The sequence below is a fragment of the Dasypus novemcinctus genome, chromosome 9 (genome assembly GCF_030445035.2).
Source record: "Dasypus novemcinctus isolate mDasNov1 chromosome 9, mDasNov1.1.hap2, whole genome shotgun sequence".
NCBI classification, from domain to species: domain Eukaryota; kingdom Metazoa; phylum Chordata; class Mammalia; order Cingulata; family Dasypodidae; genus Dasypus; species Dasypus novemcinctus.
In genome coordinates, this window is record NC_080681.1 from 10,945,146 (window position 1) to 10,969,105 (window position 23,960).

The 23,960-nt window shown below is 35.8% G+C and overlaps 1 protein-coding gene across 12 annotated transcripts in view; it reads left to right on the forward strand.

Moving 5' to 3' along the window:
• Positions 1 to 23,960, forward strand: part of ST7L (suppression of tumorigenicity 7 like) — a 147,163-nt gene that overhangs the window by 30,838 nt on the left and 92,365 nt on the right. For 10 of the 12 annotated variants that reach the window (XM_058303041.2, XM_058303033.1, XM_058303035.2 and 7 more), the window contains exons 6-11: positions 3,396 to 3,474; positions 14,154 to 14,308; positions 15,792 to 15,889; positions 16,137 to 16,251; positions 18,219 to 18,291; positions 19,237 to 19,339. In XM_058303041.2, the coding sequence (XP_058159024.1) occupies positions 3,396 to 3,474; positions 14,154 to 14,308; positions 15,792 to 15,889; positions 16,137 to 16,251; positions 18,219 to 18,291; positions 19,237 to 19,339 (623 nt within the window). The remainder of the gene's footprint in view (positions 1 to 3,395; positions 3,475 to 14,153; positions 14,309 to 15,791; positions 15,890 to 16,136; positions 16,252 to 18,218; positions 18,292 to 19,236; positions 19,340 to 23,960) is intronic. The other 2 variants (XM_058303038.2, XM_071217199.1) reach the window with 1 other exon arrangement.

Sequence of the window (23,960 nt, forward strand, 5' to 3'; positions counted from 1 at the left end):
TGTTTATATTGATGGCAAAAGTGTAGGTGTTAGGGAAAGAACAGCTGTGGAAAATAAGTATTGTGTGTTAACTTTAAGGATTGAGGTGACAGTGGAAATTAAGGCTTCCTCTCCCTCCAACAAATCGAATTACAAACGTTGGAAGGCCTTCAGATAGCAACCAGGGCTATCCACTAAACTATGTCTTAAAACATTTTTGTTTGCATCCCTCCTAAAAGAATTTTAAAAATCTGTGTTTCCCTTCACGTATTTTAAAATTGAGTTCATAAAGTTTAATAATTGCAAAGAATGTAATTTTTGACACATTGTAAATATAGACATTTAAAAATAAAACTAGTATGCCCTATTTTTAAAAGTATGTAAAGACTTGATACCAACCATTATCCACTGAAAAATATATAAACATATACTCTTCAACAGTAATAAATTTTATATAAACCCCTTTTTCTTCTTGAACTCAGCCATTCCACATACCTATAGAATTTTGTTATAATGTAATTATTTTTGTTTGAGAGTTCTTTGTTGATCACACTTACATACTTTTCCTACATAAAAATTACATATATAAAATTTTAAAAATTTAAATAGCCTTTGATCATAAGACTCTAAATGTTATCATGTGCTTTAATTATATTTTTGTCAAATTCTTGGAGCAACAAATTTAGCTCTTTCAACTTGAGAAAATGTCCTCTATATAACCTGTTTGGCTGAGTGGGTCCTTATTGTTAATCTCAGCAACCAAATCAGTCTTAACGTTATGAAGAGAAGCTTGACTTCATTTTTCAGTCCAAAAGAACAGGTTAGCAGGCATCTCCATGACAGCTGTCTCTCTTCTGAATTAGGATTCTAAGATAGAAAGATAAGTTTTGGAGCTTTACCTGGATTTTATAACTTGGCCAAAATAAGGCTCCTCTCCTTTATTATTCCTTACTAATGCTCCTTTGCCTTGCTGAAAGGGGACCCTCCCTCAGGAACAATGTATTCTTTGATAGTAAAAGGGGATGGGAATTGATAAAAATCATTATCACTCCCTCTCTACTCTACAATATATCTGAATTCAGAGCATCCAGAGATCAGAATACCCTATTTCTAATGCCAACCTTCACCCTTAAAAGAAATACATATAAGACAAGGAAAAGACAGGAATCACTTGGTTTTAAAAAGATACCTCAGAACCCAACTTTTGAATTTTTCCTCAATAAAGGAGATTTCACACTCTAGGGCAATGGAAAGATTCAGAATAAGTGAGAAGTAATCCTTATCCATATAAGTAGGAGAAAGGAGCATATCATTTGTAAAAATGGGGGAGAGTAAGAAAGGAAAAGTAGCTTTATGCTTAGACTAATCAGAGGCACTTTCACAGGTAAGACAATTGTAGGATGGGGTCAAGGTTGAGGCTCTAGAAACTGATTCCCTTAAAACCACGATGCCATTTTGGTCCTTGTAAAGTTATAACATTATTCCAGAGGTACACATCCCCAGCAAAAGACTGAACTCAAGAACTGACCTATATCATGTGGATCACGATGCAAAAAAATGGAAAATTGGTTCCACATTGAACTTTTCAGCCAGTCACATAAAGTAATATGTAGTAGTCAACCAAAGGGGTGCTATTGCAAAGAACCGGAACTCTTTTGACTTTTATAAAAGATATTTATTTGGGGTTAAACCTTAGAGTTATAAAGCCCTGAAGAGTCCAATTGAAGGTTACTTCCTCACTAAACTCCATTGCTACATGTTGAAGCAGGATGGCAGGTGACATCTATAAGGGTTCAACTTTCCTCCTTCCTTTTAAGGTTCCTTGGGCCCAGCTTCTTCCTATATCAGCAGTAGGCTGGCATAGGGCTCAGCTGCAAACTCTAATGTGAATGGCTGTCTTGTCAGGACCTCTGCCATGTCCACGTAGCTGTGTCTCTTCCTCTGTGTATTTACTTCTGTGTGTCTCTGTGATTGAATGTCCATTAACATAGCCCATAAAGGGGCAGGGACTCAACCCTGAACACGCTAATAACATGGTCGAATCAAAGCTCTAATCTTGATTAAATCAAGTAAATATAAAGCCTTCTAATTTAAATCAATCAAAGAGTATCATGCCCAGAGGAACAGACCAGTTTATAAACATAATCAGTATCTCTTTTTGGAATTCATAAATAATCTCAAACTGCCACATAATGATTTATATCAATAGTTTTATATTTAAAAAGGCAAATATGAATATATATATAAGATGTGGCAAATTTCTCTTGACCATTGTCAATATTGATAAAGATTCAGTGTCTACATTTGACTTGTAGATATCAAAAATGGCAAGTCTAATATTATACTTTATTTTTATGTATTATTTCAGTGTTTGAGCAGAATTCTTTTTTTTACCTGGTCATTGTCAGATGAATGCTGACTTGCATCAATTTGTCAAGTTCAGGAAGCATTAGCTGTCAGCAAGCTGGTGACATGTTTGATATGAGAAATGTATTTTTGTTACACAAATGGAATATATTGCCTCCTTTTCTAAGCCAAGACTAATATTTTGTTTCCAAAGGAAAATTCAAACATTTTCCACATTATTCTTCCTGGACAGTTGTAGGTTTTGTTCCAAAAGCAACATTCATACATTTTCTAGTTTTCTTATCAAATTTGAAATATGCCAGACAATTTCATGAATCTACTTTGTTTACTTGTTTGTTTAATTTTTAGGAAACTTGGTATGAAATCTTCATTTAGGTAGAGTAAAATGGTATCAAAGCTAATATTGTTATTCCAGAGTGATCTTAAGAGGCTTTTGTTGAATCCTAACAGAAACAGACATTTTCCAGAGATGCACAATGTTCTAAATTAATTCCTTTCTTTTGCCCTTTTTATAGAAAATGCAAATGTAAGCATACTTCCTAGATTGAATCATTGATTAGACAAAGGCTTTGTTTTTTAAGTATTTGGTTCTATTTTTAGCAGTTCCATAGATCCTTTTCAGAAAGATAAAAGTAGAACTGGAATATTCATATTGATTATAATCTGCTGTCACTCAAACTGAATTTTTTAATATAATAGACTTTACCTTTAAAGAGGTTTTAGATTACAGAAAAGTCTAACTGAATTTTAACATGTGTTTACATATATGAATGGTCATATACAGTGATCTAATAACTTAGTTTTGAACCTTATATGTTGTTATTCATGTAAGTCAGACAACAATTTATCTTTTCATTATATATGAAACTTGCAAATTAAGTGTAAATTTCTCTTTAGGTTATTGTGAGCTTGTAAACCAATTTCATGTTTCCTTATGTTAAGAACATGCTATTTAAAGTTCTGATTTCTCCCCAGTTCACTCTTCATATGTTTTGCATAAGATTATTTATGTTTATCATCTTATCCACTCTGAAATATTTTTCCTACAGTTATGCAGAAGGCATGGAGGGAAAGAAATCCTCCAGCTCGAATCAAAGCAGCCTATCAAGCTTTAGAATTAAACAATGAGTAAGTTTGAAATATATGGAAAATAAGTTTATTTTGAAGGATACCCAGGCATATGATTTTATGTTTCCTTTTGTCTGTTCCTAAGACACTCGGGCTCATTAGTAGTCTTCTTTCCTTTTTCGCATACTAGAGATACAATTTAGAGTGTTCACTGACATCTGTGCTTTATTTATTTATTTTTAAAGATTTATTTTTTATTTATTTCTCTCCCTCCCTACACCCCCCTAGTTGTCTGCTCTCTGTATCCATTTGCTGTGTGTTGTTCTTCTGTGACCGCTTCTATCTTTATCAGCAGCACCAGGAATCTGTGTTTCTTTTTGTTGCTTCATCTTGTTGTGTCAGCTCTCTATGCGTGTGGTGCCATTCTTGGGCAGGCTGCACCTTCTTTCGCGCTGGGCAGCTCTTCTTATGGGGTGCACTCCTTGAGCGTGGGGCTCCCCTGTGAGGGGGACACCCCTGCATGGCAGGGCACTCCTTGTGTGTATCAGCACTGCGTGTGGGCCAGCTCCACACGGGTCAAGGAGGCCCAGGGTTTGAACCGCGGACCTCCCATGTGGTGAGTGGACGCCGTATCCATTGGGCCAAGTCCACTTCCCTGTGCTTTATTTTTGAAATTGTAAACTTATCTCTACATTTAAATAGAAATTATGCTAGAAATAACTTAAAATGGAGAATGCTGTTCTAATTGGTGATAATACTTGATAAAGTTAAAAGAATACTAAAGTACTTATGCCACCATTTTCAGTTTTTTTCATTTAAAACCCTCATTCAGTCTTGTGAATTTTGTTTGCTGCTGGCATTGAGGCATGAGAGATTTCAAAATAAGTAAAACGCAGCTCTGTCAACGTTGTTAGTTTTCTTTTAATGTTAACAACATTTATGTTTTATAACTTTGTACCAACTTTCATGTTTTAAGAAGACAAAATGTAAAATCATGGCCGTACATAATATTTAAATATAACAGAACAATGAGAATTACTCTCTACAGACTAAATAAATGCCAAGAATGAAAATATGGTCCCCATTGGGGTTTATCAAGGAAAGCTTCCTAGATAAAGTGAATTTAGAATTGCTTCTCCTATTCCCCTCCCCACTTCACACATTGACATATATTACCTTTATTAATACTCCCCAGGGGAACTGAAAATGTTGAAATAAGGAATTCTAAAAGTCCTTCCATCCACAAAAGCAGCAAATAAATTGGCAAAGACTTGCAATCAATTTTATGGGAACTCAGAAACTAATCAAAAGTTTACAGGAAGCTGGTGAATCCTTAATCAAGAAAAAAATCAGCTGAATCTCAGTAAGAGAGTGTTGTGGCATTTTAGTTTACCCTGGCCCCATCCATTGCTCACCATCTTGGTGGTAGGTAGGTAGCTGTAGCAGTTTGATATGGTTATGAATTCCAAAAATAGATATTGGATTATGTTTGTGATATGATCTGTACCTGGGCATGATTGAGTTAGGATTAGGACTTTGATTGGGCCATGTCATTAGGGTATTGAGTGAGTCTCCGCCCATTTGTGGGTGGGAACTCACAGTTAAAAGGCATTTGCAGAGAATAGAGTTGAGGGTTTCTGATGCTGGAGTTTTGATTTTGGAGTTTGATGCTGAAGCTTTACGCTGGAGCCCTGGGGAAAGAGACAGAGCCGTTTACCTGATAGCCCACAGCTGACTTAGTAGAGAAAACAGAGGAGCTGAGCCCAGAGGAACCCAGGAAGCCTGAACCCTGGCAGACGTCAGCAGCCATCTTGCTCCAACACGTGGAAATAGACTTTGGTGAGGGAAGTAACTTATGCTTTATGGCCTGGTATCTGTAAGCTCCTACCACAAATAAATACCCTATGTAAAAACCAACCAATTTCTGTATTTTACATCAGCACCCCTTTGACTGATTAATACAGAATTTGGTGCCATGGAGTGGGGAAGTATTTTTGCAATTACCAAAATGCGGGAATGGTTTTATAAATAGGTAAGGAGTATTTTTTGGAGGAATTATGAGATACTTGGAAGAAAAGACCTACAGTGCTTTGAAGAGACTGTTGATAGCAATATAGATGCTAAAGAGACTTTATGATGCCTTAGAAGTAAATGGTGAAACTATTATTGGAAACCAGAGGAAAGGCAATCCATGTTTTAAAGTTGCAGAGAACTTAGCAAGATTAACTCCCGGTGTTTTATGGAAGGCAGAATTTGAAAATGGCGAGCCCTGGGCATTTAGCAGAAGAAATTTCCAAAAGTAAACCTGGAGAACACGGCTTGGCTTCTGCTTACAGCTTATAGCAAAATGCTAGATGAGAGAGATATGCTGAGGACTGAACTGTTGGGCACAAAGAAAGCAGAAACTGATTCTGGAAATTCCAAGCCTCTGGAAATCAAGCTCCAAGATTAAAGTGCCCCATTGGAGGACTTAACTAAACTTGGAACTGGTAAATCAAGATTGAAGATGCAGTTATCTAGGAAAGACTTGTGGAAAGTCTTACTGTCTGATGGCTTGCAACCCTGATCCCTGCATGGTAAACCAACAAGGTTTTTGAGAGAGCTATATGAATAAAACCACTATCAACCTGGAATAAAAATGACATGGAAAAGGGAGATTGAAGGAGAAACAGTTCTAAGAGGAAAACCATGGAAGCTGAAATCTGGAATTAAGACATCATCTTGGGCCAAGAGAGGAACCCCAACCGTGTGTACAGAGAGGGTAAGTTTGCACAGCAGTTGAAGAGAGTAGATGTTCCCACCTGATGTTCTGGGAGAGTTTCACTGCTGCAGGGTACAGAAAGGGTGGCGCGTATTACCCAAGGATTATGACAGTTAAGGTCAGCACCCCATAGGTCTGAGAGGGGTGGACCTGTCCCCCATGGATTAGCGAAGGCCAGGTGATCAACTTGTTGCTCTGAGAGGGTTGAACCTGTATGCCAAAGGTTAGGGGAATACTGTCTTCACAGCCTTGTACTAGGGGGGTTAAGACTCTAACCCACAGATTGGGTAAGTTATGGGAATTACCCCACTGCTCTCAGAGGGTGAAGTCTGGAGCTTGGTGGACACAAGATGCTTGATGAGGGTGGAACCAAGAAAATGGCCATTGGGCAAGCCAATAGAAAGAGTGGGTCACCGTATAGCCCCAAGGAGAAGAAACTGTCATCTTAAGAATGACTCGCAGACTGAAATCGAATGGAGGATGCCCTGAATATTTACTAAACTGTAAAGGACATGTACTGATGTTTCCCTCCCAATTTCTCCTTATTGTAATGAAAATGTATGTCCTTTGTCTGTCCATTTGTGTATTGGAAGTAGATGAATTGTTTTGTAAGTTTCAGAGGTCTATAGCAGACAGAACTTTGCTTCAAGACAAACTGTATTTCTTTAAATTGATGGTGATATGATTTAGTACTTTCATTGGTACTGATTTAAGTTTTTTTCAAATATTGTAATGTCTTTTTGGAATTCAGAGGGTGGAGTGTAGCAGTTTCATACGGGTATGAATTCCAAAAATAGATATCGGATTATGTTTGTGATGTGGTCTGTACACAGGCGTGATTGAGTTAGGATTGGAGTTTTGATGGGGTCACGTCATTAAGGTGTTGAGTCCCCGCCCCTTGGTGGGTGGGGACTCACGATAAAAGGCATGGTAAAGGACAGTGTTGAGGGTTCTTAATGTTGGAGTTTTGATGTTGGGGTTTGATGCTGAAGTCTTAAGCTGGAGCCTCGGGGAAAGAGACAGAGTCATTCTCGTGGTAGTCTACAGCTGACCTTGTGAAGAAAACAGAGGAGCTGAGCCCAGAGGAAACCAGGAAGCCTGAACCCTCATAGACATTGGCAGCCATCTTGCTCCAACACATGGAAATAGACTTTGGTGAGGAAAGTAACTTATGCTTTATGGCCTGGTATCTGAAAGCTCCTATCCCAAATAAGCACCCTTTATAGAAACCAACCCATTTCTGGTGTTTTGCATCAGCACCCCTTTGGCTGACTAATATAGTAGCCCTAACAATAACAGCCCAAATTCCTGGTATAGGTTCTTAGTACTAGAAATTGCAGAACAGACCTTATTCACAAATAAGTTGTATGTTGTTTATTTTGACCTGCCTGGTTGTGCCCTGAAAGACTTTTTTCACTTAACTTAAAACTCTCCCCAGTTGAAGCAGCTACCCTGCAGAACATTTGTTAAAAATGTTTAAAGGCAGATGCATTAGCTACTTCCACCCAGGGCACATGATAACAGCTGAGGAAAACAATGGACAAAGCAAAAAGCTTGGGAAGAAAGGCTGGGAAGTAAGATACTTTGGAGGAATAAGGGCTTTGGAGAGCTCCACGTATTTCTGGGAATCTTGAGGGTTGTGTGCATACCCAAGGCTGCATACGTGCTGAGAAAGGACCTGAGAAGGCCCTAAGGTCTCACCTCCAGCCAATTTTCAGGTTCTCTGAAAGCAGAGAGTGGAGGCTAAGGCAGAGCTGTGAACTGCCTGGCTGAATGTTAAAGGTGTGCCCCAAGACAGACAAAACCCTTCTGCAAAGATTGGGTTTTTTTTTTTTTTTGCCTTATTTTGTGTTACTGGTTTCAGACATCTAAGGAAATTTTTGCCAAAACCCAACCTGATCATTTCACTAATGGAAGAGAGAGTTCAGTGGCCCATGCGACAAAGAAAATAGAAAATTCACTAAACACACAAACAGCTATAACAAGCAGCAACAACAAATGGTTGGTGACAAAGAAGGCAAGAATCTGGTTTCATGAGTTGCCACATTATAATATTAGAATGCCCAGTTTTAAACAGAAATTATGAGGCATGCGAAAAAACAAGGAAGTATGAGCCTTATACAAGAAAAAAAAGAAATTAATAGAAACCGTCTTTGAGGAACCTCAGACTTTGGATTTATAGGTAAAGACTTTATATTAACTATTTTAACTCTCCTCAGAGAGCTAAAGGAAACCAAGTGCAAAGAACTAAAGGAAACCAAAAGAATAATTCTTGCCAAGTAGAGACTATAAATACAGAGACATAAGTGATAAAAATGAACCAAATAGAAATTCTGAAGTTGAAAAGTACAGTAACTAAAATGAAAAATTCACTAGAAGGGTTCAGCCAATTTGAGCAGGCAGGAAAAGTCAAGAAACTTGGAGCTAGATCAACTGAGATTACCTAGTTGGAGGAACATAAAGAAAAAAAATGAAGAAAATGATTAGAGCCTAAGAGACCTGTGGGACACCATCAAGCCTACCAACATATGTATAATGTAAGTCATAGCAGGAGAGGAAAGAAATGGAGCAGAAAGAATATTTGAAGAATTAATGACTGAAAACTTCCTAAATTTGATGAACGATTTCTAGGGAGCTCAACAAACCCTGGGTAGGATAAATACAAAGATATCCATACCAGGTCACTTAATAATCAAAACTGTCAAAAACATGAGACACTCCAGGGTGCTAATGCCCCATAGAATATTTGAAAACTAGCAAAAATTAGCAGAGCCATTTTCCTCAAAACTCTGGAATAAAAGGATGCAGTAACTGGGCGACTGCCAAATCAAGAAAACACAGCTTTAAAAGTGGCAAAAGAAGCCTGCCTGAAATATTACCAACCAACTTTACAGAAATAACTAGGAACAATTGTAGGCTACTGATTTAGATAACCTTTCTGAATTGGACAAATCCTCAAAACATATCAACTACCGAAACTGACTTAAGAAATAGAAAATCTAAGCAGATCATAACAAGTGAAAAGATTGAGTCAATAGTCAAAAACCTCCCCAAAAAGAAAAGCCCAGGACCAGATGGTTTCACTGGTGAATTTTACCAAACATTTAAAGAAGAATTAAATCAATCTTTCTCAAACTCTTCAAAAAATAATAATAACAAAGAGGAGGGAACAATTCCTAACTCATTCTATGAGGCCAGTATTACCCTAATACTAAAGCCAGACAAAGACATCACAAGGAAAGAAAACTACAGACCAATGTCTATTGTGAATACAGATGCAAAAATTTTCATCAAAATACTAGTAAACCAAATCTAGAATCATTTTAAAAGGGTTACATCCCATGGACCAAGTCCAAGTGAGATTTATCCCAGGAATACAAGGGTAGTTCAACATACAAAAATCAATCAGTGTAATACATTGTATTTACAGAATGAAGGACATGTGATCATTTCAGTTGATGCAGGTAAAGCTTTTGACAAAACACTTTCATAATAAAAACACTCTCAAAAAACTAGGAATAGAAGGGAACTTCCCCAACCTGATAAAGGGCATTTCTGAAAACCTCACAACTAATATCATACTTAGTGGCGAAATACTGCATGCATTCTCCCTAAGATCAGGAACAAAACAAAGGTGTCTGCTCCACCACTTCTGTTCAACATTGTACTGGAAGTTCTAGCCAGGGCAATATATTAGGTAGGAAGAAAATGTCATCTGAATTAGAAAGGAAGAAGTGAAACTATATCTCTGTTTGCAGATAGAATGATCTTTATTTATGCTAATAAATATGTTCAGCAAATTTATAGAATACAAGAGTAATATATACAAATCAGTTGTATTTCTACATACTAGCAATGTACAATCAGAAAATGAAGTTAAATAAACAGTTCCATGCACAATAGCATTTTTAAAAATACTTACAAATAAATTTAACCAAGGAGGAGTAAGACTTGTACACTGTAAACTGTAAAACATTGTTGAAAGAAGTAAAAGAAGAGCTAAATAATTGGGAAGACATCTTGTGTCCATGGATTGGAATAGTTAATATTATTAAGATGGCGATACTCCCCAAATAGATGCATAGATTCAGTGCAATTCCTATCAAAATTCCCACTTCTGTTTTTGCAGAAATGGACTAGCTGATCCTAAAATTCATATGGAATTCTTTATGACCCCGAATAGCCAAAACAATTTTGAAAAGGAAGAGAAACGTTGGAGTACTCAACACTTAATGATTTCAAAACATACTGCAAAGCAACACCATTTAAAACTGTGGGGAAGCTATGACTTAGGCAGTTGGGCACCTGCCTACCACACGGGCAGTTCCAGGTTCGGTTCCTGGTGCCTCCTAAAGAATACAAGCAAGACAGCTAACACAACAAGATGATGCAAAGAGATGATGCAATGAAAGAAACACAACAAGGAAACACAGTGAGAGATACAACAAGCAAGGAACAGAGGTGGCTCAAGCCATTGGGCACCTCCCTCCCACATGGAAGTCTTGGGTTCAGTTCCTGGTGCCTCCTAAAAAGAAGATGCACACACAATGAACAGACATAGATAGCAGACAGTGAGTGCAAATGATGGAGGCAGCGGGGGTGAGGTGGGTGGAGGGTAGGGAGAAATAAAATAAATCTTTAAAAAATAAAATAAAACAGTGTGATACTAGCTAAAAGATACACATCTAGATGGATAGAATAAAAGTAAGAGTCCAGAAATAAAGTCACACATCCATGGTCAGTTGTTATCAGCAAGGGTGCCAAGACCAGTCAATGAGGAAACAGTAGTCTTTTCAACAAATACTACTGGAACAATGGATAATCACATGCAAAAGCATGAAGTTGGGCCCTACTGCGTAGCTTACACAAAAAGTCGTGCAAAATTGATAAAAGATCTAAATGTAAGAGCTAAAACTATAAAACTCTTAGAAGAAAATATAGAGGTAAATCCTCATGACCTTGGATTTAGCCAGTGGATTTTTAGATATGATACCACAAGAAAAAAATAGATAAATTGGACCTTATCAAAATTAAAAACTTTCGTGCATCCAAGCACACTATTAAGATAGTGAAAAGACAATCCACAGAGTAAGTGAAAATATTTGTAGATCATGTGTCTGATAAAAGTATAGACTATATAAATAACTCTTATAACTCAACAACAAAAAGACAACCCAATTTTTAAAATGGGCATGGTCTTGAATAGACATATTCAAAGGAGATATATAGATGACCAATAAGTCATTAGGGAAACGTATGTATATCAAAACTGTAATAGATAACATTGCACACTCACTAGGATGGCTGTTACTAGGTAATCTGAAAATACCAAGTCTTGGTGAGGATGGAAAAAGCAAGATCCTCATACATGCTGGTGGGCATGTAAAATGGTTTATCTACTGTGGAAAACAGTTTTGTGATTCCTCAAAATGTCAGATGTGGAGTTATTATATGACCCAGCAATTCTACTCCTCAGTATATACTCAAGAGAATGAAGACAGGTGTTCAAACAAAAACGTGTAAACAAATGTTCATGAGAGCATTATTTATAATACCCCCCCAAATAGAAATAACCCAAATATCCATCAACTGATGAGTATATAAACAAAATATGGTACAATAGGATATTATTCAGCCACAAAAAGAAATGAAGTATTACAGGCTACAACGTGGATGAACCTTGAAAACATTATAGTAAGTGAAGGAAGCCAGACACAACAAGTCATATATTGTATGACTCTATTTATATGAAATGTCCAGACTAGGCAAATCCGCAGAGACAGAAAGCAGATTAGTGGTTGGATTGCTCAGGACTGGGGAGAGAGGCAGATGACAAGTGACTGCTTAGTGGGTAATGGGGTTTCTTTTTTGGAGTGAAGAAAATATTCCAAATTAGTTGGTGGTAATTGTTGCACATCATTGTGAGTTTAATAAAAGCCACTGAATTGTGTATTTTCAAATGATTAAAATGGTGAATATTATGTTACAAATTTTACCTTAATAAAGTTTTCATTCATTAGGTATTTATATAATTTCTTGGAATAACATCTCAATATAAAATACGTTTGAACAGATGTGTGGAAGCTTTAAGGAAAACACCGTTTAATTTTATAGCTATATTGTAATTTAAAATTGGTTAATATTTTGATTCTGCTGCATAATTTATACCCATTTAGATCTTTTAAAAAGTGTTTTATTATAGCAATTTAAAAACATTTGAATTGCATTTTAGAATGGCAGATAGATAGCTTAGTGTTCAAGACAGCAGAATATCTAATGTTTCAGAGAAATCTAATGTATTACAAGAAAGAAATCTGTTAAGTAGTGACATCAATATATACTTCAATTTAGGGGATTTGAAGGATGCCGAAATGGTGTGATGTGTTTTTCCACATTTGTCAGACCCTTCGTGTCCCTCAATTTTTGATAGCCTTCTCAACATCACTTGTGTTTTATACTCTTACCAATAATCTCTCTCCTCTTGCTTAGATAAGTGTTATCTGATAGAAATGTAATACAATTATATATATATGTAATATATATGTAATTAAAAATTTTCTGGTATTAACATTAAAAATAAAGAGAAATAGATGGAATTAATTTTTTCATCCCCCACCCTTGCTGCTTTTTGCGTGTTGTCGGCTCTGTGTCCATTCTCTGTGCATTCTTCTGTGTCTGTATTTTATTTTTATTTATTCCCCACCCCGCTTCATGGCTTGCTTGCCATCTGCTCTCTCTGTCTGTTCGCTGGGCCTTCTTCTGTGTTTTTGTTTGCCTCCCTTTTTGTTGTGTCATCTTGCTGAGTCAGCACTCTGCGGTGCTTGCAGGCTGGGAAGCTCTCTGTGGCACATGGGCCATCCTGCCTTCACAAGGAGGCCCTGGGACACAAACCCAGGGCCTCCCATATGGTAGACAGGAGCCCAACTGATTGAGCCACGGCCACTTCCTGGAATTAATTTTAATAATATATTTTCCATAACTGTATTCAAAATATTATCATTTTAAGATATTACCAATATTTTAAAAATCTATTTTACATTTTTCTAAGTCTTCAAAATCCAGTGTTCATTTTATACTTACATCACAGATCAATTCAGACTAGCCACATTTCAAGTGCTCCATAAACACATGTGGCTAATGACAGCAATAGGGACAAAGCAGGCTTAGATAATCAGAACTAGGACATTTGTTTTGCATTTCTGGGAATGGAGGGAAAAGTGCTTTGTATTTTTTTTGGACAAAACAATACTTAGTTTATCTTATTAGCTAGTTGTTTTCGTAGAGGATACAAAGAGAAATATCTGTGCTTTAAAAGGGGCACAGAAAAAAACCGTGAGGTTAACCATTGGTGAGGAGTGAGAGTAGGCATGGAGGAGGAGAAGAATTCAGACCAAGGAAAGTTTTATTGCAGTATGATTGTGGATAAGTCCAAGGGAAGAAGGGGCAGCATGGGGAGGATATACTCAGGGTTAGGGAAAAGAGCTATCCTGGAGTGATGTATTTCTGAGTCAAATGTTAAAGATGACCATTTGGCCAAGGGACACTTCCCAATTCCCCATCCTCTTCCATCCCCCCAATTAGAAGATATTATAAAATATATAGTGACTAAGAACAAGGATGATCACTAGACTGTGTAGTCCTCTGATCTGTTCTTCAGAGAATTCTTGATTTTCACCTATTCTCCACTGCACAAAAGCACAGTGAAAGGAGATAGACAGAGGCCAGAGAAAGAAGATAGAAAATGAAGAAGAAAAAGATATAAAATGGGAGAAAAAAAAGGTGGTGGAAAATAGATGTAAAGTATATACAAGTGTGCCCCTAATAAATTAAAATATTTATTGAAGTGTTTTTCTTTCCTCAAGTGCTGAAAAGTGTAGCTAAATTTAGGGAAATGTGACCTAGGACAAAGGGACATATCCAAAAGAAAAAAGTGGATTTACTATGTTACTTAAAATTCAATTTCTTGCTTTCTCCATAGCTGTGCCACTGCATATGTTCTACTGGCTGAGGAAGAAGCAACAACCATAGTAGATGCTGAGAGGTTATTTAAACAGGCCCTCAAAGCAGGAGAAACAATTTATAAGCGGTCACAGCAGTGCCAGCACCAAAGTCCTCAGCATGAAGCCCAACTGAGTAAGCAAATTTGAACGGATTTTTACCTTTTAGCTCCTGTACTTGGCTCTTTTGTTTGAAAAAAACAACCAACCACCACAAAAAATTTAATACTTGTAAGTTAGGTACTTTTCATAGGCGGTAACTAATCTATTCATAATATCTACAAGCCAGCAGAAGAGAAATGTTTATTAGCCAGAGAATGTTTAAGGAAGGGAATAGTTCTGCTTTGGTTACTGAGAGTTGATGTTCTGCTCTGAGACTTAACTAATTTATTTCATGGAAGAATTGAGCTGGTCATTGGGGAAGCAGAACTCAAAGCATATCCAAGATTCAGTCAAGAGCGCCTTCTACTGATGATAAGCAACTATTTCCTTTAAGCATCAGTGTAGGTACAGCATTTAGTTTGCTCTTTAGACTGGATATATCTGCATAAAGTGCCAGGGAGTGGCCCCTTCACATCATAGTCTTAACACAAAATCCAGCCTCATTCTTGGCATTTATTCATTCTTCTGTTGATTTTTCTCCATGATGTATTTGGTATCATATGGGTCATAGCAACTGAGGTTTGTTCTTTCCATTCTTAGGGATACTCTCAGTTATGATTAAGACACTTTTGCCAATGATGTTAGAATCAGTAGGGCCGCTGATTCCTACTGTTTTTGTGGCCAGAGGGTTTTAGTTTCATGATTTTGGCAGATAGTGGGCAATAAATTGAAATATGTTTACAAAATGAATTATCTACTAGCAGTTAAGTTCTAAGTCTCTTTGTTTTTGGGAATTAAAATTTGGATAATGTTCTCTCTCTAGGCTAAATATTGACATATGCAGTATGTTTCATTAAATGCATGTTATAATATAACTGTGGGAATATATTATTTTGCAATCTGGAACTGATGAAACTATATCTGTAAAAAGTCATGGGATTTATCCTTGTATAATCGCAAATTAAGTTATGGGATAGTTACAGAAATATTTGTTAGCTCTTTTTAGAAGTAATTTTATACTTTGTTGGTTACTAGCTTTTAAGAAAATAGTTTTCATTAGCCATGGTAATTTTGTTTTGGAAATTTTTTGTTTGCCATTAAAACAATAGAGAATATTAAAATAATAAATTGTTTATGCAGAAACATAAAATAGTAGGTTAATGGTATTTTTTTCCTGTTAATATATGTATTTCTTTTCTCTATTAAAATGAACTTGTCAAGTATGCATGAATTACTTTATAAATATTGTACTTAGATTACTTACTTTTTAGAGGCAAAAGTAATCCAGTAGATATTTTTAAAATTTTAGTATAGAAAATTTCAAACAAACATGAAAATAGAGCAGTCTAATGAAGCCCTCTTCAGTAGCCATCACTCAAATTCAACTATCATCAATATTCTGCCATCAGACACAAAACCTTGCATGGTAGGCAAATAGAATTAATGGATAATATGTTAATGAAATAGCAGGCCATAATAAAAAGTGATAGTTGTGTCATTTTTCACTTTTTAAATAGGAAGAGATACCAATGTACTGGTATATATTAAAAGAAGATTGGCAATGTGTGCAAGAAAATTAGGAAGAATAAGAGAAGCAGTAAAAATAATGAGAGATGTAAGTAAATTTGGTGATTGTACTGTTACATTTTTTCCTTCAAAAACAAAGTGGTTTAAGTTGCCAGTTATTTTAATGCAGAATCACTGTATTCCAATTGGTAGTTTTATAACAAGATATTTAATATATATACTTTTAAAGGATTGAGTTTCCAAAGTTTTGTTAAGAAACAAAGGAATTTCTGTTTTAATGAATCTGATTCAGCTATGTGATGATTGTAATCTTTTTTTTTTCTTTTAATATACAGTTGATGAAAGAATTTCCTCCTCTTACTATGTTGAACATCCACGAAAATCTTCTAGAATCCCTTTTAGAATTACAGGCCTATGCAGATGTTCAGGCAGTTCTAGCAAAATACGATGGTGAGTGATAATTGTCCTAATAATATGGTTAATTTTTTTTTTCCATTTTATAATCGTAAATATGGTCCTCTTTTATTTTTTCCCTTATTTTCTCTTTCCATTTTTACTAATCAATATGTAGTATGCATGGGTACAAGTTGCTAGTATGTATCTTCTTTATCCGTGCTTTTGGTAGTAAAAACCTGCAAGGAGGAACTTTTCTTCTGTCTTCATTTTTTTGTTTATTAATGCCTACTATGAGTGAAGCACTGGGAATAAATACAATGGTGAACAAGAAGAGAAGGACTTAGCCCTCATAGGGTTTACTGTTTAGTGGAACATACAGACAAATAAACAGCAGTTACACTGAAACATAGTATGTTAAGTAAGACAGTGGGCAAAGTATGGAGTGCTGTGCCTTGAGGAGAGTATTTTATTTGTTTTAGAGTATCAGAGAAGACTTTCTAACAGAAGTTGCTTAGCAGTATTCATACGATTAATTCACTTTAACATTTTTACAGTGCTTTTAGTTACAAAATATAATTCATCATCTTATCTGATCCTTATAATAATCTTGTGAAATGGTTAAAAAAAGTATTTTTAGTTAATAAATAAGGAAACTTGAGTACAGGAAGGTTAAGTGATTGGTTAATGTCCCCCAGCCACTAAGAGCAAGCATGAACTTAAATCCAGGAATTCCGTTTCTTTGTCCACTGATCTTCCCACAGCAAGAATACAATACATATATGGGCTGTTTTCATTATTATACTATAACAGTGCCTATTTACCACAAATGGAGTTAAGAGAATTTTAAAGAAGCATAGCCTTTCTCCTCATTCTGAATGTGTTGCCTTGTAGGCATCCTTTTTTAACCACAAGCTGAAAACATCCAGCTAGCATATTGTTTCTGGTCATGTCTTTCACTATAACAGAACACATACATATGTGTAATTCACGCTTGTCCTATTGTGGGTTCCTATCCATTAGCTTGGGAATCTCTTTGACTTGGAAAGTTTGTAATGTGTTATACTTGGAAAGAAAAGTTTATTTCTTTAAAACATCTGGAATTCTTAGGAAATACTTCAGAATAGTGGAGGCTAATGGAGAAATTTGTGAGAAATTCTTTCCATATGTAACTTACCGAATACATGGCCTATTTACGGTACTTCGATGAACAAGCGTAGGGACTGAATATAAAATATCAGAATAAGACCTGATTCATTAAAAATAAAATAAAACTAACAACTTAGATATGCATTTGTGTTTTCAGTTATTTTCATGAGTCCCAGGTTTTTACCATTCTAGAATCCTGAAGAAGTTAGGAGCAAATTTACTGCTTTAGTCCTATTTGCTAGTATAACTCTGGAATCTCAAGCCTCAAGAGAGTTCTTCTTCACTCTTACTCTTCTGAGAGCATTATTTTGGGCATATATAAAAGCATAAAAAAAGACCTATGTAATTAATTTCTTTCTAGTTCCTTTTTTTTTTTTTTTATAAAAACATAGGAAGAAGAAAAATTAAAATCATCCTTGGTCCTATCACCTAGATTTTTAACCACTGTTAAATATTTTTATTTTCTAATCTTTTTCTCTGGGAATAGGTAGAGTCTTTACATAGTTGTAATTCTACTGTGCCTTTTTCTCTGAATAATATTATTGTAAGCAGATTATTATAAACATTCATTGAGCACTTTTCACCATTTTGCTGAGGGCTTTCACAGACATTATTTAATTTAGTCTTTAGAATAACTGCCAGAAAAGTGCCAGTCCCTATTTTGAGAAGAGAAAGCTGAGGTTCAAAGAAGCTGCTACAACTAGCTCAAGGATACGTAGCTAGTAAATAATAGTCAAGATTCAGACTCAGGTCTTCCAACTACATGTCCAGGTGCTTCTTCTACCGTATTACATCTGTCGAACTTGTATCATGAATTATTTTTATTTAAAAAGCTGTTTTTGTGATTCTTAAGGTGAAAATTATTGTTATTACAGATATAAGCCTTCCAAAGTCAGCAGCAATCTGTTATACAGCAGCTCTGTTGAAGACAAGGACTGTTTCAGATAAGTAAGTATTTATGAAAACTACAGTTATTTGGAGAGACTGCTAAACTCAGTCTTATGTTTTTCCCCCCACTGACTTAAAACAATGCTCTTTTACCTCCCTACTTCTTCCTGAATAACCCTTGATCATTTGGGCCTGTGAAGCTTCCTACCATGTGTCATAGAAAAGAAGATATTTAGATGTAAATAAACGTGGTTTCAAATTTAAATTTTACCACGCATCAGCTCTGGGACTTTGAGGAAGTTAACAGTTTGAATCTCTTCCTCATCTGTAAAATGAGAATATTAATACCCATGCTATAGGATGATTGTGTAAGGATTATGTGTATTAATTGCCTAAAGCAATGCCTAGAAAGAAAGTACACAGCAATAAGTAGTGGCAATGATGATGGTAAGATGTGTGGTAGACAATTAGGTTTTACTTTATCTGTTCTTTGATTATAACTCTGAGTTATTCTGCTTTCTTTGTATTTTTGCCTGTCCTTACTGACTCTCTCTTTATTCTGCAGATGAGATTTTCAGAAATCAACCAAATGATGAACATTTCTTTCACCTTTTAGTACTATGCTTTTATGTGAATTAGATGGAATAGTCCCAGTCTGTTTCCTCTCAGATAAGAATTTGATAAGAATGCACTTCTATTTCATAAGATTTTCTGACTGTCACTGCATTGCATTTCTTATTTTATCATCTTTCCAAAAGTGTGCCATCAGAGGACTTCTGAATGCTTTCTTCACTTAAGCCTGAAAATTTCCATTCCTTATGCTTTCTGATTTATATGTTGAACAAGAAGGTTTTACTTTCATTTTTAGTAAACTGGCTTTGTCTTTGGCTATCACTGGGAACCTCTTTACTCTTTAATTCAGGGATCTGGATTATGATCTAAAAACATAATTTCTGTTTGGCTTTTTTCCTATATTCATTTCTTCATTTTATGGTTTTCTTACAGATTTTCTCCAGAAACAGCCTCCAGAAGGGGGTTAAGCACAGCAGAAATTAATGCCGTGGAAGCAATTCATAGAGCTGTGGAATTTAACCCTCATGTTCCAAAAGTGAGAAATTTATGATGAAACCACTACTTTTATTTAAGCTTATCAAACTGGTAATTGTGTTTAGACCACAGTTTGGATCTCCACATAATTGGGTCAGAATTATTTTAGTCTGCCATGATATTTATTATTTGCCTTACAGGGAGTGGGAAAAGACATTTAGAAAGTGTGTAGGAGCAGTAGTTTACTATAGGCTTTGTAATTGCTGTCAAAATAGAAATTTTTTTAAAGATTTATTTTATTTTTTATTTGTGCCCTCCCCCCTGCCCCCGTTGTCTGCTCCCTGTGTGCATTTACTAGGTTCTTCTGTGTCTGCTTGTCTTCTCTTTAGGCAGCACCGGGAATCGATCCCAGGACCTTCTGGAGGCATTCAATCTCTTGTGCCACCTCAGTTCTCTTTCAAGATAGAATTTGAAGTGTGTTCACTTATCTGTTCCTCTTACTATTATTTCAGAGAAGAAATAACCAAATGGTTTTAAGAAAAGATAATTCATTTTTCAGTTCATTAAATCAAATTTCCTATTACTGCAGAAGCTTTTTCTAGACAGATACCTGGGTTTTGACTGAAGCTGGGTAGGCAAAGATGAAAGACAAAAGAGATTGAAATAATCAATGATGGAAACAGATGGGGAAGTTGCCGGAAAAAAATTGCTAAGTTGATGTTTATTTAGTCCCAGATGAAACTGTGTACCCATCTCGTTTTTCTTCATATTGTACACCTTGCAGACATACAGATATTGGCTAATTTTTGTGTGTTGTTACCTAAGATTAAATTTTAGATTTTAAAAACAATGCTTCATACTAGGAAGCATAGAATATTCAAGAACAGATGTCCTTACTACAATGTAATTATAGCTATTGATTCCAGTAGAGTGTGTGCTGGTGGAACTTGGAAGCTAGTAAATATTTTAGAGATTAATCTCTAAATTTTCCCTTCCAGGAAAAATAAATTGAAGCCTGTTAGAAGTAAAGATGGTCAAGAAAATAACTGTAATGGTCAAGGAATATTCATACCATTCTCTCATTTAAGTGACACCAGTCCCATAAATTTAAATAAATTTTTATAAATTATAATTCATGTGCAGAAAAGTGTACAAAACAGAAATGTGTACCTCAATGATTTATTGTAAAGCAAATGCTTGATAACTACTATGAGATCAAGAAACAGAATATTCTTAGCATACTAGAAATCTACTTGCCTCCGTTTCCCAATCATAACCTCCTCCAACCTCCCTAAGAGAACTACTATTCTGAGGTTAATTATATGTTCACTTCCTTCTTTACTTATATTTTTGGTCTATACTTTTCCTTTATTGCTGACTTTATAAAACAAGTTAAGGAGTGGTCCCTCTTTTTATTCCCTGGAATAATATATATTAAATTGAAATTCTTTCTTCCTTAAATAATTGGTAGAATTTACTGGTAAAGCTCTGTGTATCCAGAGTTTTCTTCATGGAAAGACTTTTAGTTACAAATTCTATTTCTTTAATGGCTTAATTACAAATTCAGTTTCTTTAACTATTCAATAACTGTTCAAATTCTTTTGTTTCTTCTTGTGATAGTTTTAGTAAGTTATGTTTTTTTCTAGGGATTTACTTATTTCATCAAAATTTTCACAATTTGTTGGCATAAAGTTTCCATAAAATCCTTTTATTAGCTTTTTTTAAAAAAGATTTATTTATTTTCCCCAACCCTTCATTGTTTGCATTCACTATGTCTGTTGTGTGCTGGTCTTCTCTCTTTAGGAGGCACCAGGAACTGAACCCAGGGCCTCCCGTGTGGGAGGGAGATACCTAATAACCTGAGCCATCTCTGCTCCCTGCTTCGTTGTGTCTCTCATTGTGTTTCCTCAGTGTGTCTCTTGGTTGCATCATCTCACTGCATCATCTTGTGTCAGCTCGCCACGCCAGCCCATCACATCAGCTCGCTGTCTTGTGCGTCTTCTCTAGGAGGCACAGGAAAATGAACCCAGACCTTCCGTGTGGTAGGCAGGAGCTCAGTTACCTGAGCCACATCTGCTTCTCTATTAGCTTTTTAATATTTACAATATCAATTGTAATATTTACTTTTTAATTTCTAACTTTAGTTATCTTTTTTCTTGACCAGATTCCCCAGGGATTTGTTAATTTTTGTTAGTCTTTTCAAAGAACTAACCTCTGGCTTTGTTGATTTTATCTACTCTTTGTTGTCTGTATCATTTATTTCTGTTCTTTATTTCCTTCCTTCAGTTTTCTTTGGGTTTATTTAATTTTTTCATTTCCCATATTTTCTCTATAGGATTTAACTTATTAATTTAGCCATACTTTTTTTTTTAGGTGCCAGGGGCGGGGGATTGAACCTGACACCTTATATGTAGGACGCTGGCGCGCAACCACTGACCCTCATCGGCTCACCTGAGTTGTTTTTTTCCATTTGTTTTGTTTGTTGTTTGTCTTTTTGTTTTTAGGAGGCACTGGGAACCTAACCCAGGACCTCCCATGTAGGAAGCAGGTGCTCAACTGCTTGAGCCCCATCCGCTCCCCATACTTCTTTTTTAATATATCCATTTAAGGCTATAAACTTTTCTCTGTGTCTGATTTTATTTTTATTTTTTATTATCGCAATTTTTTTTAGATTAGAGAAGTTGTAGATTTACAGAAACATTATGTAAAAAATATGAAGTTCCCATATACCCGCCCCATTTTAACATTTTGCATTAGTGTGGTAACTTCCTTACAACTGATGAGAGACTATTATTATTATATATTATTAGCTATAGTTCATAGTTTACATTATGGTATACTGTTTGTGTTGTATAGTCCTATGGTTGTTTGTTTTTAATTTTTGTTTAAGTAATATATGTGCCACCAAAAATTTCCCTTTTTAAACACATTCACATACAGAATTCAGTGTTGTTAATTACATCCACAATGTTGTGTTACCGTCATCTCTATACATTCCCAAAACTTTTCCATTACCCCAAGCAGAAATTCTTTGTCAACTAAGAATTAACTCCTCATTCCCTAAACTCACCCTGGCCCCTGGGGAATCTTTATTGTGGTTTCTGACTCTATAAATATATCTATGCATGATTTTAACTGCATCCTATGGGCAAATGTTTTCTATAATTTAATTCAAAATATCTAATTTTCACTATGGTTTCTTCTTTTATTTAGAGGCATATTCCATTTAGAAGTATATTTCTTAATTCCCAAACATGAGTATTATCTTTTTATTGATCAGTTTTAGCTTAATAGTATGATTTCAGTCCTTTCAAATACTTTTTCTTTTTTACATCTCTTGTATCACTTATATTTTCCAACTTTCTGCCAAAATTTTCAGTATAGTCTTTTATCACTTTGAAAATAGGTTAAGGTAGTTATTTTAAAGTCATTTTTCTGATAATCCTAGTATCTGAAACTCCTATGTATCTGTTTATATTATCTGTTTTTTCTACTGTCTTTTTTCCTTAAGATTTATTTTTTATTTATTTCTCTTCCCTCCCTACCCCCCCCAGTTGTCTGCTCCCTCTGTCCATTTGCTGTGTGTTCTTCTGTGTCCGTTTGGATTCTTGTCAGCAGCACCCAGAATCTGTGCCTCATTTTGTTGTGTCATCTTGCTGCGTCAGCTCTCCGTGTGTGCGGCACCATTCCTGGGCAGGCTGCACTTTTCTCGTGCTGGGTGGCTCTCCTTACAGGGCATACTCTTTGTGCGTGGGGCTCCCCTATGCGGACACCCTATCTTTTGGGCCAAATCCACTTCCCATGCTGTATCTTGTTCATGCTCTTATTCTCTCTTGTGCCTGCCTTTCCTTGACTATGTGCCAGATATTATCTTTTAAAAATTTTAGAAATATTTGTAAGCCTCAGGCAATATTATTTTGCTCTTGTATGCCTGGGAGCACTAGTAGGCCAGGATCACCTTAATCCAGTTTCAGGGATTGATATTTTCTGGACCACCCAGATGATTGGAAACTGGGTTTATTTCTGGTTCACCTATATTCCTAGAATGCAGCCTTTCAGGGTCCTAATCCAGTCCTGGAGGTTTTTGGAAATCCCTTATCCTTAATAGACCTTGGAGACTTTTGTCCTTCTAGCTTATAAAACTTTTAAAAAGGCTGACTAGCTTCTTAGTTATCTTGTCTAGAATTGGCAAATTCCTCTACAGTAAAAGAGGCCCCAAATGTGGCTTAATTCTGGATTTCTGTCTTCTATGGACAGAAATTTTCCTGCTAATTCTCTATTTTTGAAAGTATTTTCTAGTTATCCTTATTGGGAGGGTTGTTCTGAATCACCCAGTCTTGCATTACTATAAGCAGAAATCTATAAATTCTTTAAAAATGAAAATATTTGCTCTCTAATGCTGCGGTGATTAAAAGCATGAATTCTGGAACCAAATGGCCTGGGTTTGAATTCTGGTTCTATTACACTGTAAGGCTGTAAGATGTTGTAAGCTGTAAGACCTTGGTCAAGGTACTTGGCTTCTCTGTACCTAACTTTCCTCAGTTATAAAACAGGGTTAGTTATTTTCTGCCTCGTTGGTTGTGAGAAGTGAGTTCCTATCTTTAAAGTGCTTGGAGGAGTGTTTGACACATAGTAAATACTATAGAAGTGATTGTTATTGTTATATCCAGAGTGGGGTGGGA